Source organism: Ascaphus truei, chromosome 14 (assembly GCF_040206685.1).
Source record: "Ascaphus truei isolate aAscTru1 chromosome 14, aAscTru1.hap1, whole genome shotgun sequence".
Taxonomy (NCBI): Eukaryota; Metazoa; Chordata; class Amphibia; order Anura; family Ascaphidae; genus Ascaphus; species Ascaphus truei.
Window position 1 is genome coordinate 42523020 of NC_134496.1, and position 15512 is coordinate 42538531.

At 45.7% G+C, this 15512-nt stretch overlaps 1 protein-coding gene across 5 annotated transcripts in view; it reads right to left on the minus strand.

Annotated features, from left to right (window-relative positions):
• Positions 1 to 15512, minus strand: part of ZBBX (zinc finger B-box domain containing) — an 81377-nt gene that overhangs the window by 18825 nt on the left and 47040 nt on the right. For all 5 annotated transcript variants that reach the window (XR_012788030.1, XM_075570616.1, XM_075570617.1 and 2 more), the window contains 2 exons: positions 15326 to 15435; positions 7942 to 8021 (listed from right to left, as the gene is read on the minus strand). Coding sequence is in view for 4 of the 5 variants with exons in the window: in XM_075570616.1 (XP_075426731.1) it covers positions 7942 to 8021; positions 15326 to 15435 (190 nt within the window). In the remaining variant the exon portion in view is untranslated. The remainder of the gene's footprint in view (positions 1 to 7941; positions 8022 to 15325; positions 15436 to 15512) is intronic.

A 15512-nucleotide genomic window follows, 5' to 3' on the forward strand; every position in this document is an offset into this window, starting at 1 on the left:
TGCATTTGACAAGCCCCGGATCCGCCTGCCCAAAAGGAACACCCACAGGTCCAGGGGGATCTCCAAACCGAGAATCCGCTGAATCCAGTCTCTCATCTGTTCCCAAATGGGGCCACCCTTGTGCAAGACCACAGCATGTGTCGTAGATCTGCCACCTCCCCACATTGTTTAGGGCAAAGTGGGGAGTAGCCTCTCACACATTTAGCTAAGCGGGTTGGGGTGTAATACCACCGCATAAGGACTTTATATGCGTTCTCCTTTAATGTGGTGCAGATTGAACTTTTTGCAGCTGCCTGAATAATTCTGTCCCACTCTTCGTCTTCTAGTGTCTCCCCTAAGTCCTCTTCCCAGTGTCTAATGTAGCACAGTCTGTTCTCGTTGGGCAGATCACTTCCCTGTACATTCTAGATGCAAGTCCCCTTGTGTCCGTACCTCTAGAACACAGCTGCTCAAAATTAGTTTGTGCCGGTCTGATTGGCGTTTTATTATAAAAAATCTCTGATCTGGAGGTATCTAAAGAATTCGCTGTTTGGGATAGCTTTAGTGGATTTAATTTGTTCAAAGGTTTGTATGGTTGTTCTACCCTCCAGATCTTTAAGACGGGTTATCCCCTTTTGAGTCCAATTTAAGAGGTTTTTGCTATTCAGACCCAGAGCGAGTCTGGATTGCCCACAATTGGCGTCATCAATGACTCTTTAGTAGTCAACTGACAACTAAATTTAGTGGCCTCCCAAACTCTTAGTGAATTGACGATGGTCTGTAGCGGCATTTCCATCTTGCGTACCCCTCTTTTAGGTAGCCAGATTAAGTTTTGGAGTTCAATCGGTGCACAATAGTTCCTCTCCAACTCTACCCATCTCCGTAAGCTTGGGTCTGTGTGCCATTGGAGAATCTGCCCTAATTGGGCTGCTTTGTAGTAAGCCTGCAAGCAAGGCACCGCTAAACCTCCTCTTATGGTGGGGGGACGCTTTAAAATACCCTTAGCAATTCTTGGGTTTTTCTTTTTCCAAATAAATTTCATTATTTGTGACTGGAGGGAGAGGATGTCAGTCTGTACCAAAAGGGATGGGGAGACTCTGGAAAAGATATAACATCTTTGGGAGGAGGTTCATTTTCACGCTATGTATCCTCCCAATCCATGAAATGCTCCCCCTCATCCAGGTCCTGAGATCCTCCCCCAGTGTCTTAATTACCCTGGGAAAGTTTGCTTTATATAATGTTTTGTAGTCCCTCGTGAGATAAACCCCTAAATATTTGATAGCGGAGGTTTGCCATTTGAAATTAAAATTGAGGTCAATCAGCTTTTCTACTTCTTTTGGTAAGTTGATATTGAGGGCTTCGGATTTAGACTGATTGATCTTAAACCCCGAGATTTGGATAAATTTACCCAGGATGTTGAATATGTTTGGGAGAGACGTGAGAGGTTTGGCTAATGTAAGAATGACGTCATCAGCGTATAGAGCGGCTTTCTGCATCTGGTCTCCAACTGGGATTCCAGAAATATCCGGGTTATTTCTAATGTGTGCCGCTAAGGGCTCTATGCACAAGGCAAACAGCAGTGGCGACAGCGGGCACCCCTGCCTCGTTCCGCTTTTGATTTCGAATTGTTCTGAGGGGAAACCCTGGTGTCTCACTCTTGCTGTAGGGTTCTTGTATAGCGCTAGGATGGCCTGCAGGAGGCGTCCCTCAAAGCCAAACGCTCTCAATGTTTCTGTTAGGTAGGGCCAATCTATCCTATCAAAGGCTTTCTCAGCGTCCAGACTTAACACTATGGAATGTATGTTTTTCTTTTGGGCCAGATCAATCAGGTCAATAATTCTCCTGGTGTTATCTGCCACTTGCCTACCTCCGATAAACCCCACCTGATCCGTATGTATTAACCCGGGAAGGACTCTACCCACCCTGTTGGCTATAAGTTTGGAGTATATTTTAATGTCCGAATTAATCAGTGAAATGGGCCGGTAGCTCTTACAGTCTGCCGGGTCCTTTCCGGGTTTGTGGATCACAGAGATTGAGGCTTGTAGCATTTGTGCTGGGAAGGAGGCCCCTGCTTGAATTCCGTTGAATAGCTTTAACATGTGGGGGGCTAGTATCTTAATATACTTCTTGTAATATAAGTTTGAGGAGCCATCCGGCCCTGGGGCTTTGGCAGGTTTTAGTGCCTTGATGACCCCAGAGAGCTCCTCCATCGTGAAGTGGTTTGGACCCGATTGGAGTGCCTCCCTGTCACTTCTCTCCAAGATTGGTAGGTTCGCCTCTTTTAGGAAGGTCTTTAACGACTCTCTTGTTCTCGGATTGTGGGTCACCTTATCTCCATTGTATAATTTTTCATAATACTTTTTGAACTCTTCTACAATTTTCCCAGGAATGGAGGTAAGGTCGCCTTCGTGGTTTCGAATTGCGTGAATGTGATCATTTGGAAGCTTATTTTTTAGCTTATTGGCAAGTAGTGTGTCAGGCTTGTTTGCTTTTTCATAAAATTTTCGCTGAGACCAGGCCATTTCCTTCTCAGCCTGGGCGGAAAGGAGGAGATTAAGTCTAGTTTTGGTGTCTAATACTTGTTTCAGCGTGTGGTCACTCTTGTTTATTTTGTGTAGGGAAGAGAGCTCCGCTAGCTGTTTTTCTAGCTCTTGGATCTTTTTCGCTCTTTCCCTTATAGCGGTCAGATTCATTAGTACCCCCCTGATAGCCTTATGGGCCTCCCACAGCGTGGATTGTGCTGTCACACTCCCCTCATTCTCCTCGAAATATTGTTTGAGCTTATCCCCTATTTCCATCTGTATAGCTGGGATTTTCAACAAGATCTCATTCAATTTCCAATTCGCTCCAGGTCTGTCTAGTGGTATTAGTGTGCATCGCAGCTCGATTGATGCATGGTCAGACCATGAAATATCATGGATCTCAGAACGAGAGACCCCGGGGACCATTCTATTCGACACAAGGAAGTAATCTATCCTGCTATAGCTGTTATGCGGGTGTGAGTAGAAGGTATATTCCCTCATTCCCTGGTGTTGTTCCCTCCATATGTCGAGTAGTTGGCAGTCTCTTAATCCCTTTTTAATTGTTAGTACGTCAAGTCTGTGTGTTGCGTTAGTGGTCGAGCATCTGTCAAGGTCCTCATTCAGTGCCCTATTCAGGTCTCCTGCTACGATAATATTCCCTCGTGCCATTTTGCTAAGTTTCCCGAAGAATTTGTCAAAGAACTCTGTGGCCTTTTCGTTTGGGGCGTATATCGTTGCTAGTGTGATAGGGAATCCACGTATTGCTCCCTGCACGATGAGGAACCTACCCTCCCTGTCAGTAAATGTCTTATCGGGTACGAATGGTATACGATTATGGATTAATATGGCCACCCCTCGTTTTTTTAACCTTTGCGGAGGACAGGAGGTATACCCTATAATCTTTATCAAGGAACTTGGGACAGTTGCCCTGTGAGAAGTGTGTTTCTTGCAAAAATAAAATTTCTGTCCCCTTACGTTTATAATCCCTGAAGGCGACTCTACGCTTTGCCGGGCTGTTGAATCCTTTGACGTTGTGTGATATTAGCCTGAGTTCCTTACTCATTGAAGCATGTGGGTCGTCCTGTCTGCCGTAATCTTTTCCTGTCCGGCGCGGTGGGTCCAACTCTGGAGCCTCTTCTCCTCCTTATATCACGGCACATCTCCCTCTCACCTAAGGAAACAAAGAAGGGGGGGGGCACACAAAAGGGGAAACCGGGGGATACAAAGACAACACACAACATATTCTGGAACATATCATTTCTCGACGTCTTGACGAGGTAACCATCTCGTCGAGGTCAATGCCTTTGGGTACCCGAACTCCTCTCCAGCAGTCCGGGAATAACTTGGGGTGGGTGCCGCCCTCCCCCAGAGTCTTGACCCAAAGGGCTTCACTAGGGCCCAGGAGAACCACCCTCCTCCCCCCTAGCGTGTGGCCCATGCGGACTTTGAAGCAGGTCACCTCCTACCACTCCTGCCTCGCTCGTCCCTTATTTATATTAACGAAACCTAACTAACTACTAGTGGCTGTCCCCATAGCCCAGATTCCCCAGCGCCATACCAACTCGGGCCCTGTTTCTTCCCCTTGTTTTTATTAGTGTTGTATCTACTACAGGACTCACTCTCTCCCTTCTGTCTCCTCTCTCTACCCGACCACCCCCTCCTCCTGATGCCCTTCACTTCTCCCTCATTCCCTTCTCGTGTTAACCTCCACTGTCTCTCTAGCTCACTTCCTACCTTCACTTGCTCTACAACTCACCATCTCTCCCAAACCTTGTCTTTTCCGCCCTCTAACCCTTTCTCGTCACCTTCTTCTCATCCTACTATCACTTCCCCCCTTCCCACTTCTACCAGTCCCCACTCTCTCCTCCCTCCGTTCTTCCCAACTTGCCTTCTTCTTTGCTTATGTGACCTGTGTCTACTCCTCTCCATGGTCTCCGCTCACTTACACTCTCCTTCACTAACACTTTCTTTTACCCTTCTTCGCACTTACAACTTGCCCCCTCTCCCCCTCTCTTACCTTACACCCTGCTGTCGTTCTTTCAACTTACTTTCCCTTTCTTTACTCCTCAACTTCCTGCTTAGCCCTCACTAACCTACCCTACCCTCTTGCTATTACCGCTTCCTTCTCTTCCCCTCTGTTCTATCCTCTATGCGCGGCGGCCCCCCTCTTCTCTCTGCCTCCGCTTCTTTGCTGCTTAATTTTTTAAATCTCCCGCCTCCGCCTGACATGGTGTCCTCTTCTCGCCAGGGTTGTCGGTCCGGCGCCTCGTAGCCACCTCTCGGGGCTTCCGTCAAGCGCCGTCCGCGGCGTTGATGTCATCTGTCTGCGACGGCGGGGGCTGGCTCCGCGCCACCTCCAAGATGGCGTCGCTCCTTCCGGTTCCATCAGGTGACGTGCTTCCGGGCAGCCGCCATTTTGGATCGCGCTTCTCACCAGTGCGGAGGTATGGGCACCTGCTCCTGCTTCCCGCTCTTCGCTCCCTTCCGGCTCCTGCACCTCACCGTGGATTCCCCCCATCTCAGGCATCCTCGCCATCTTGCCTGTGGGGGTGCTTTCATGGGAAAGGTAGGCCAAAAGTTTATTGAATGTTTTTTTTTTTTTTTTTTTACTTTATCATCTGGTGTCTTCTGTGGCCCGCTGCTGTGGACAGACGCATTCAAGTGTGTGGAGCTCAATTCTCTACCTTTGGGTGGTGGGAGCCTGCCTGTGGCGCTGATCCTCTGGGACCTGGGGACAACTTCTCAGCACTTAACTTAAGTCATTCAACTACTGCCGCAACTTTAACGTGTGGGTATCTTTGGATCATTCTTTGTCCCTCTGCGCCCTGGGGGACTTAGTATGTTGTTCCCATGTGGGCTCTGGAAGCGGGCTGGCTGGGTCAGAGGCAGTAGGGGCTTCACCCACGCCCAGCTTATGGAGGAAGGCTGGCCCCTCTTCCGACTCCCTTATTGTGAACGCCTTGCCTCCTCTCCTCACTTGGAGGCCGAAGGGGAAGGTCCACCTGTACCTGACCCCCTTCTCCCTCAGGGTCTTCGTGACCGGTAGCAGGGATCTGCTGCGGGCCAGCGTCACTGGGGACAGGCCCTGGAAGATGGACAGCCTCGTGCCCTCGTGCTCCACAACAGGTAAGGGTCTGGTTTTATGTAGGACAGCCTCCTTTGTTCTGTAATGGTGCAACAGGAGTACTATATCTCTGGGCTGCTCGTTCTGGAGCGGTTTAGCTCTTAGGGCCCTGTGGCACCTGTCCATCACCAGGTGATCTTTTGGGGTGTCTGGGAGCAGAGCCTCCAGCCATTTTGTAATAAACTCGTCGCAGTCCAGGACAGATTCAGGGACTAATCCGGAGGTTATTACGCCTGTCCCTGTTCTCTGAGTCCTCCTGGTGCTCCCGTAATTCATTTATCTGATCTTGCAGATCCGTGTATTTCCGATCTTGCCTTTTGATCGCTCTGATCGAGTGGTCCATTTTGTTCTCCAGAATATTTGTCCTCTCCCCAAGGCCGGACACCTCTTTCTTCAGGTCTTTAATCTCTGCCTGGGATAGTGTCTTTAGATCGGTGTATAATTTATCAAAGTCACATTGTCTGACTGGTCGTAGCACCGGGTTGTCCCGCTCATCCTCTTCGCAGTCAGGCTCTGTCTCCGACCCGGCATTTGAATGAGGCGCCATTTCCCCTCCCACTCCACTCGTCCCTGCACGGCCAAAGTATTCCGGCAATACTTTCTTTTTAGCCACCTTGGGGCCTTTCCTGGACATCCTGGGACAATAGGGGCTTTATTTATGGTAACTGGTAGTAGATTTGGTGCTTTTGTTAGGTTTCAGCTAACGTTATCTGTAAAACGAGACACGGAGCTACTAACCTATGCGACCATGCTCCTTGCCGTCGCGCATGCGCCTCTCCATTGCCTTATGTTTTAACTTCAAGCATGGGAGTCATATGGAAGAGAGCACCAAGCAAAAGGAAGTTTACACAACATCACAGCATATTGGAGATATCAGGGGGTCATCTCGTAAAGCAGCAATACAAGTTTCTTTTTTATTTTTTTTAATTATAGGATTGAAGGTAGCTCTGAAGTGTGACAAACCGCTTCAAAAGTGCCCTTTAGAAGCGGATTGGCATGCTTTGCTATTCTGTCAGCCCTTCTCCCATGTCCAATCCGTGTCTAAAAAGGCATTTTGATAAGCGGTTTCACTCTGGCTCTGACAATCCGATCGTTTGTCAAAAAAGCCTCCAACTCACATTTTTTTGTAACGAAAACGGCAATTTTCGTAATTACATTATGCAACCCGCTTCTAAAAACTAGCATTTTTTTATCCCCACCTAAAAGGGGGGGACAAGATTGGTATTGCAAGTTACACACAGAGCCTATAATATGGGTTTGGCTGAGAGATCAAAACCCATAAGTCAGACTGGGGATGGAGTTAGCACCAACTCAGGTCAATTCGCTTCTAAAGCAAGTACAAACTGGTTGGATTGGCTGTTAAACCGGGCGGTTTGTCACTTTTTATAGAAGCAGTTTAGAAGAAGTGATTTGCAACAGAGAATAGGGATTTTTCTCACATTTCATTTGGTTACTTCTGAACATGCAAAACCATGCGGTGTGGCACTGACCGCTTTGTAGCTACGAGAATAGGCCCATATATCTGTTTGGTACCTCAGTACCTTTTTGAATCTGTTTGTGCATCCTTGTCCATATTTGTTACGTAACTCTTCATTCAATTATCTAATCTCCGCACCCCCACTGTGCCGCCTTTCTGAATATGTTGGCGCTTTACAAATAATGATGATAATGAGTGTGTATGAACACACTATCTCAGTGTGGAAATGTGGGACTCAACAGCCCCCTATTGGTAGAGAAGGGTAAGTAGCTGTGTTGGTCCTTTCTTCCACATGGTAAAATAACAAAGGAAAAGCCATACCTGGTGCAGAACCCTGAGAGGTACGAAAGCTTGTTACATATCAACTATTTGCTGATCCAATAAAAGGTATCATACCTACTCCAGGGGAGGCCAACTCCAGTCCTTAAGAGCCACCAACAGGTCAGGTTTTAAGGATATCCATCTTCAGCACAGGTGGCTCAATCAGTGGCTCAGTCTTCGACTGGAGTTGAGCACCACTGTTCTATATTATCTGTTCTTGGCACAGAGATAAACTCTGTCACACTCGATTTTATCACCAAAGGTTGAAAACAAAATAATAATAATAAATGTATGGATACAAAAAAGTGTAATTTTACATCTGTATCTTCTCTTTACATAAGTATTTCTGGAAGCCTTCTGGACTTTTATTTCAAAGTAGCTTTCTTGGATATTAAATTGAAGTTAATAACCCTTAAACATATAAATCTGGTTTAAAAAGATAACAAAAGCGTCACTCCATATCGTATCTTTTATAGAAAACATCATATATTTTTTATTACCCAAAATGATAATCTTACCTTTTTTGGTCGCTTATTTCATTGGTTTCTACTTCAGACACCACAAAACTTGTAGTTTCTTCCAGTTCCTCCTCCGGAGCCTAATTAAATAAACGCAGTTTAAAAAATATAAAACTACATAACTTCATCGGTATTCATTGCAGCAAACAAGATATAGGGGCCTATTCTATAAACTTCGATAACTAAGTCATCAAGCTTTTTGAGCATTTCTTGAATGATTTGGCATAGGTAGCTATTCAGAAGGCTTCGATAACATGCAAAAATCGTTTGGGAAGGGCTCCTTCCCGAGGGGTAACGTTGCGGCTCAGACACAGAGCGGGAGCTCAATAAGAGCTCAAACTCGTATTTTTTTTTATCACCCTATTCTAGTAGCTACGAAAATCTAATCAGGGCTGAAAGTAGCGAGCAACACCTCAAGGGTGGTGGGATGGGATTTGCGGTAGGACTTAGAAGAAAAAATTATTTTCTACTGCATCGGATTGAAGCCGGGAGTCTCCGGAGCTGCCCGCATTAATACCAGCTCCGGAGACCCCCTGCTTCAATACTATGTAATAAAAATACATTTACACACAGCTTCATTACCTTAGCGGCTAACCGCTAAGGTAATGAAGGGGTTAAATACCAGTGCCCGGTTTATTGGGGGTAGAGGGGGTGGGTGAAGGTGGTACATGGCCCATGGTGGGTGTTTATGCCTATCGGGAGGGTTGTGGGAGGAGTTAACAGCCGCCCTTCATTACCTTAGCGGTTACAACCGCTAAGGTAATGAAGGGGTTAAACCCTCCTGCAACCTTCCCGGTAGGCATAAACACCCCGCCTGGGCAACTACCCCCTTCACCACCCCCTGTACCCCTAAGACACCAGGTACTCGTGTTTAACCCCTTCATTGCAGCCCATATTCAAAGTGGCCCATATTATAAGTGGCATGACTATTGAACAACTGAAGTTTAAAAGGAAGGAGCTCTTACCCTAATGGATCTTATCTTATCCTTCTTCTCTCCTCAGGTAAAATCCATCTCTAAATCCTCTGCTGTGTGTATTATATAGTATATGCAAGTGATCCAATGCTAGGTAAAATCCATATTTGAATGCTGTTTTCTGTCTACCCCTAATCAAATTAAGTGTTGCCACCTAGGCAGGGAACACCCTGTGTAGAAAACCATTTGTTTGAATGTGCCTCAGATGTGCTAATTAAGCAGACAGAACTACACTGTCAGGTGACTTTTTAGGCCTATATAAACCCAGTCAGAACAGCTAGTCTGCTTGCAGCCCATATTCAAAGTGGCCCATTATAAGTGGCATGACTATTGAACAACTGAAGTTTAAAAGGAAGGAACTCTTACCCTAATGGATCTTATCTTATCCTTCTTCTCTCCTCAGGTAAAATCCATCTCTAAATCCTCTGCTGTGTGTATTATATAGTATATGCAAGTGATCCAATGCTAGGTAAAATCCATATTTGAATGCTGTTTTCTGTCTACCCCTAATCAAATTAAGTGTTGCCACCTAGGCAGGGAACACCCTGTGTAGAAAACCATTTGTTTGAATGTGCCTCAGATGTGCTAATTAAGCAGACAGAACTACACTGTCAGGTGACTTTTTAGGCCTATATAAACCCAGTCAGAACAGCTAGTCTGCTTGCAGACCATATCCAAGTGGCCCATTATAAGTGGCATGACTATTGAACAACTGAAGTTTAAAAGGAAGTTCAAAAGAAGTGAGGAAGAAGTGGACACCCCATCTGGCCCTGATTCCTGTATTTGAACTACGCTGGAAAGGAGGATATCATCAATACCAGACTGCATCATTACTGCTGTGATGCTGCCTTTACCATTTATATTTGCTGTGACTTCACTTCTTCTCAAATTATGCACTTCTTTTTACCAGCCTCAGTATGTCTCTAACTCTATTCATATATCTCCATCTCTCCTTCCTTCACCACTTCTCTGTTCACATGAACTCCTTTCTTACCTGCATCCTCTGACACCACACAGCTATATCCCCTGCACTAAAAAACACCCCTACAAATCCTCCTCACACATCCTCTTTCTATCCATGCTTCTCCTCCTTGCTTCTGGGGATATCTCTCCCAATCCTGGTCCCTGTCTTATTTCAACTTGCTCTCGTCCTCGCCTCCCACATGCAACTTCTACTCCTTCTGGTGTCAACCCCTCTAACCTCATACCCATCCCCTGCCACCCTCCCTCCTCTCTCCCATTCTCCTGTGCCCTTTGGAATGCTCGCTCCCTCTCTAACAAGTTCCTCTCTGTACATGACTTCTTTCTCTCTCACTCTCTGCTCCTATTTGCTATAACTGAGACTTGGCTCACTCAGTCTGACTCTGCTCTGGAAGCTGCCCTCTCCTATGGTGGCCTTTCCTTCTCCCACACTCCGCGCCCTGATGGCAGGGGTGGAGGCGTGGGGCTCCTGCTCTCCTCTGTCTGCCGTTACCGAACCCTTCCTATTCCCCCCTCTCTTGCTTTTCCCTCCTTTGAGGCTCACACTGTCCAGATCTTCTCTCCTTTCCCTGTTCATGTGGCGGTCATCTATCGCCCACCTACCTCTACTCATCCCCCTTCTGCCTTTCTCTCTCACTTTGAATCCTGGCTCTCTTTCTTTCTCTCCTCAGACTCCCCTGTTCTTCTCCTTGGGGACTTCAATTGCCACATTGATGACGCCTCTCTCTCTTGGGCTTCCCGCTTTCTTTCTCTTACCTCTTCTTTTGGCCTTCAACAGTGGACTGCAGCCAGCACCCACAAGGATGGCCACTACTTAGACCTGGTTTTCACTAAAAACTTCTCTCTCTCTGATTTCTCCATTTCCCCTTTTCCTCTCTCTGACCATCATCTCATTTCATTCTCTTTATCTCGCTTCTCCCCTTCTCCACCTCCATCTACACCCCGGTTCTGCAGAAACCTGCGCTCTATTCACTTACCTGACTTTGAGTCCACTTTACGCTCCTCCCTCTCCTCTCTCAGCTCTGCTACAGACCCCGACAACCTGGTCAGAAAGTACAACTCTGTCTTGTCCTCGTCTCTTGATCTACATGCCCCGCTTTCTCTCTGCCGCCCTCGCCCTTCTAACCCTAGACCCTGGCTAAATTCCCACACGCGCATGCTGCGTTCCTCCACTCGTTCCTCTGAACGCCTCTGGAGGAAGTCTCACACTCTCGCAGACTTCCTTCACTACAAATTTATGCTATCCTGTTTCAACTCTGCCCTCTCGCAAGCTAAACAAGCCTACTTTTCTGCACTAATCAACATGCACAAGTCTAACCCACGCCGACTGTTCTCTGTCTTTGATACTCTACTCAAACCACCCTCAGCTGCCTCTCCTTCCTCCATCTCCGCTCAGGACTTTGCTGACTATTTTAAGGAAAAGGTGGAATCCATACGGCAGAACATCCCCTCTGTTTCTTCCCCCCATCCTACACCTCTTCCTAACTCTCCTCCTGCCTTCCTTGAGTCTTTTTCCACTGTCTCAGAGGAGGATGTGTCGCTGTTGATCTCCTCTTCTCCCTCTACCACTTGCCCTCTTGACCCCATTCCCTCCCATCTCCTAAAACCTCTAGCTCCTACTATAATCCCTACGCTTACACACATTTTTAACTCCTCCCTCTGCTCTGGAACCTTTCCATCCTCCTTCAAACATGCAACAGTCATACCATTACTCAAAAACAGCAAGCTTGACCCTACCTGTCTTTCTAACTATCGACCTGTCTCCCTCCTGCCTTTTGCCTCTAAACTACTTGAACGTCTTGTATTCTCTCGCTTGCTCCATTTTCTCAACACCTATTCTCTCCTAGACCCTCTACAATCTGGCTTCCGCACTGCTCACTCCACGGAAACAGCCCTCACTAAAATAACTGACGACCTCCATGCTGCCAAAGACAGAGGTCATTACACTCTGCTCATATTACTCGACCTCTCTGCAGCATTTGACACCGTGGACCACCCTCTTCTCCTCCACATTCTCCATACTCTAGGTATTCGGAACAAAGCTCTATCCTGGATCTCATCCTACCTCTCCCATCGTACTTTTAGTGTCTCTTCTGCTAACACCTCCTCCTCCTCTATTGATCTCTCTGTGGGGGTACCCCAGGGCTCTGTCCTGGGACCTCTTCTCTTTTCTCTGTACACACTCTCTCTAGGTGACCTAATAACATCTTTTGGGTTTAATTATCACCTCTATGCCGACGACACACAAATATACTTTTCAACACCTGACCTTACACCTGCTGTACAAACCAAAGTTTCTGAATGTCTCTCTGCTATATCATCCTGGATGGCCCTCCGACGCCTTAAACTCAACATGGCAAAAACAGAGCTCCTCATACTTCCTCCCAAATCTGGCCCTACTACCTCCTTCCACATTACTGTTGGAACTACAATCATTCACCCAGTAGCCCAAGCACGCTGCCTAGGGGTCACACTCGACTCCTCTCTCACATTCGCCCCTCACATTCAAAACATTTCTAAAACTTGTCGCTTTTTCCTCCGCAATATAACTAAGATACGCCCTTTCCTCCGTTGTTCGACTGCTAAAACTCTGACTCAGGCCCTCATTCTCTCCCGTCTTGATTACTGTAACCTCCTGCTGGCTGGCCTTCCTGCCTCTCACCTGTCTCCCCTACAATCTATCCTAAATGCTGCTGCCAGAATCACTCTACTCTTTCCTAGATCTGTCTCAGCATCTCCCCTCATGAAATCCCTCTCCTGGCTTCCGATCAAATCCCGCATCTCACACTCCATTCTTCTCCTCACTTTTAAAGCTTTACACTCTTCTGCTCCTCCTTACATCTCAGCCCTAATTTCTCGCTATGCACCATCCCGACTCTTGCGTTCTGCTCAAGGATGTCTACTTTCTACCCCCTTTGTATCTAAAGCCCTCTCCCGCCTTAAACCTTTTTCACTGACTGCCCCACACCTCTGGAATGCCCTTCCCCTCAGTACCCGACTAGCACCCTCTCTATCCACCTTTAAGACCCACCTTAAGACACACTTGCTTAAAGAAGCATATGAATAGCACTGTGGATATTCTGAACACAGGATACATAAAGATTGGCCCCCTGCAGACGCACTTACCAGAACTCCCTCCTACTGTCTCTGTACGTTCTCCCTACCTACCAATTAGAATGTAAGCTCCTCAGGGCAGGGACTCCTCTTCCGAAATGTTACTTTTATGTCTAAAGCACTTATTCCCATGATCTGTTATTTATATTATCTGTTATTTATTTGATTACCACATGTATTACTACTGTGAAGCGCTATGTACACTAATGGCGCTATATAAATAAAGACATACAATACAATACAATACATTGCCTTAGCGGCTAGTCGCTACGGTAATGAAACTGTTTTTATTTTATTTTAATCACACAGTATTGTAGCAGGGGGTCTCCGGAGCTAAACTGTATTAATTTCAGGTCCGGGAACCTGCGTCCCGAGTTACAGGGCCCGGTATGGGGTGCCGGTATCCCCCTGCATTGTTTAAATCTCCAGCGTCACGTGACCGGGACATTTATACGCATAGTAGATACCGGCACCCCATACTGGACGGGGCCTGTAACTCAGGAAGCAGGGGGTCCCCGAGGCTAAAATCAATGTGGTTCTGCATGTAAATAAAAACAGTGTGATCGCCTGTTAGAGCTGTGCAGGGAGATGCAGCTCTCCCTGTGCAGCGCTCTCTGTGCAGTTCTTACAGAATGTGGGAAGATCGCAGCAGTAAAACTTAGAATGAGGCTGAGATAAGGTCACAGCTATCCCGAGCGGTATTGGCATTTTTCTACCTCACGGTTTGTGACTTGCGGTAATGCTTTCTGATTCTTTCTGAATATCGTGATAACACAAATGTCAGACTGTTCCGTGGGGTCATACCAAACCGTTCGATTTAGCAGTGATTTTATCGAAGCTACTAGAATAGAATGTTGTGTGAATTTAACATTAAATGTGAAACATAATCCATTAATAACATGCATTTTACCTTTCTTACATGAAAAGGTTGGGTGCAAATTTCAGCTGGATAAAATTACTTATTTTTCATAATTACTCAATATCCGTGAAATGAAAAATGTCCAGGAGAAAAACAGCTCATTTAAGGTACGAACAAAAGCGAATATGATATAACTGGGCAGAGAGACTGTATGGAGAAGAGCTGGAATATTCACTTTTAAAACTAATAATAACTGATCAAATGCAGCCTAGCAACAGCAGTCATTTCCAGAAAGTACATTTAAGTATTTTGGCTGTGCGGTCATGCTTTTATTCTTATGATCGCCGAACCATTTAAAGTTAAACTTTACTCATGTAATACAAAGAACTGGGCACATTGTTAACAAATTAGCAGAGAAACTGCATCAAATGTCACAGCTGTAAAATGTACTGGGTTTGTGAAGACTAGGGATTTACTTGCTATTCCTAACGAGACCCACTTTAAAACGTCTTCTGCACATGCTGCAAGTTCCTATTGAACATTCAAATAATAATAACAAAAAACGTCAAACTCTGCTATGAACTTGGAGGTGAGATTTTCTTTCAACGTCACAATTTCTAAGTTTCTGCACTGACAAAGCCAAAAGCAAAGGTGGCACAGACCAGACAGCAAGGTGGGAGAGTTGGGGTACGCCTCAGGCTAGCTATGCACACCCTACACTGGTTAACTTAAAATAAGTGTCACTATAGGATTTCCAAGTCTGGTTGCTTTCATTAAAACGGGTAAAACTAATTATTTTAAGTGTGAGGATTAGAGATATAGGGGGGTATACATTAAACTGCAATAGTGCCCTATGGTACGGATAGACTTCAATAGTGCACCAACATTGCAGTTTAATGAATAGCCCCTCACGCTCTATCTATTCTATGAGGGATTCAAGATAAGATCCCAAATACTCTTAATTCTTAATTGGCACAACAAGTCACAATGATAACCTTGTTAACTCCAAATAATGATTGATGAAGACACAGTAAATAAATACAGTACACAGTATAGACAAAAGACTGGAATACGGAACATATTTTCATAGTACTTGTCAGTTATATGCATAATGTTGGACTATTTCGGGAATGACGCATAACCGAGTGCTGTAAGAATTAGATATAGACAACTGATCTGTCCATAAAGAAAGAAGACGGATTAATTCTCCAAATAAAGGTTAATAGTTTCCTGCCACGGGTGAATTAACATGCTGTGTTAGGAGGTGCATGAGAGATTAGAAAGGGGAAGGGTGGCATGCAGGTGAGAAACAGAAAATGGGGTGATGTGAAAACGCAAAGTAAAGGTTACATTATAATAAAGAAGTTGTAACTATGCAATTTATTTAAAATGGACGTGTATTATGATTAGAAATTCACTTTTGACAACCTCCAAAGTATAAGGGATCTTGCATTACCGTATCTAATTCCACAATGTTTAAAGCAGATTCCTGTATCACAATTGTCTGGACATATTCCTCTGGTTGGAACAGCGCTACGTAATGTTCATGGTCTTCCATCTCTTCAGCTTAAACAAATAACAACCGGGTAAGAATCAGCACAAAGCCAATCTAGCATTAGAGTTTCATCTAGTAATGTAATAAG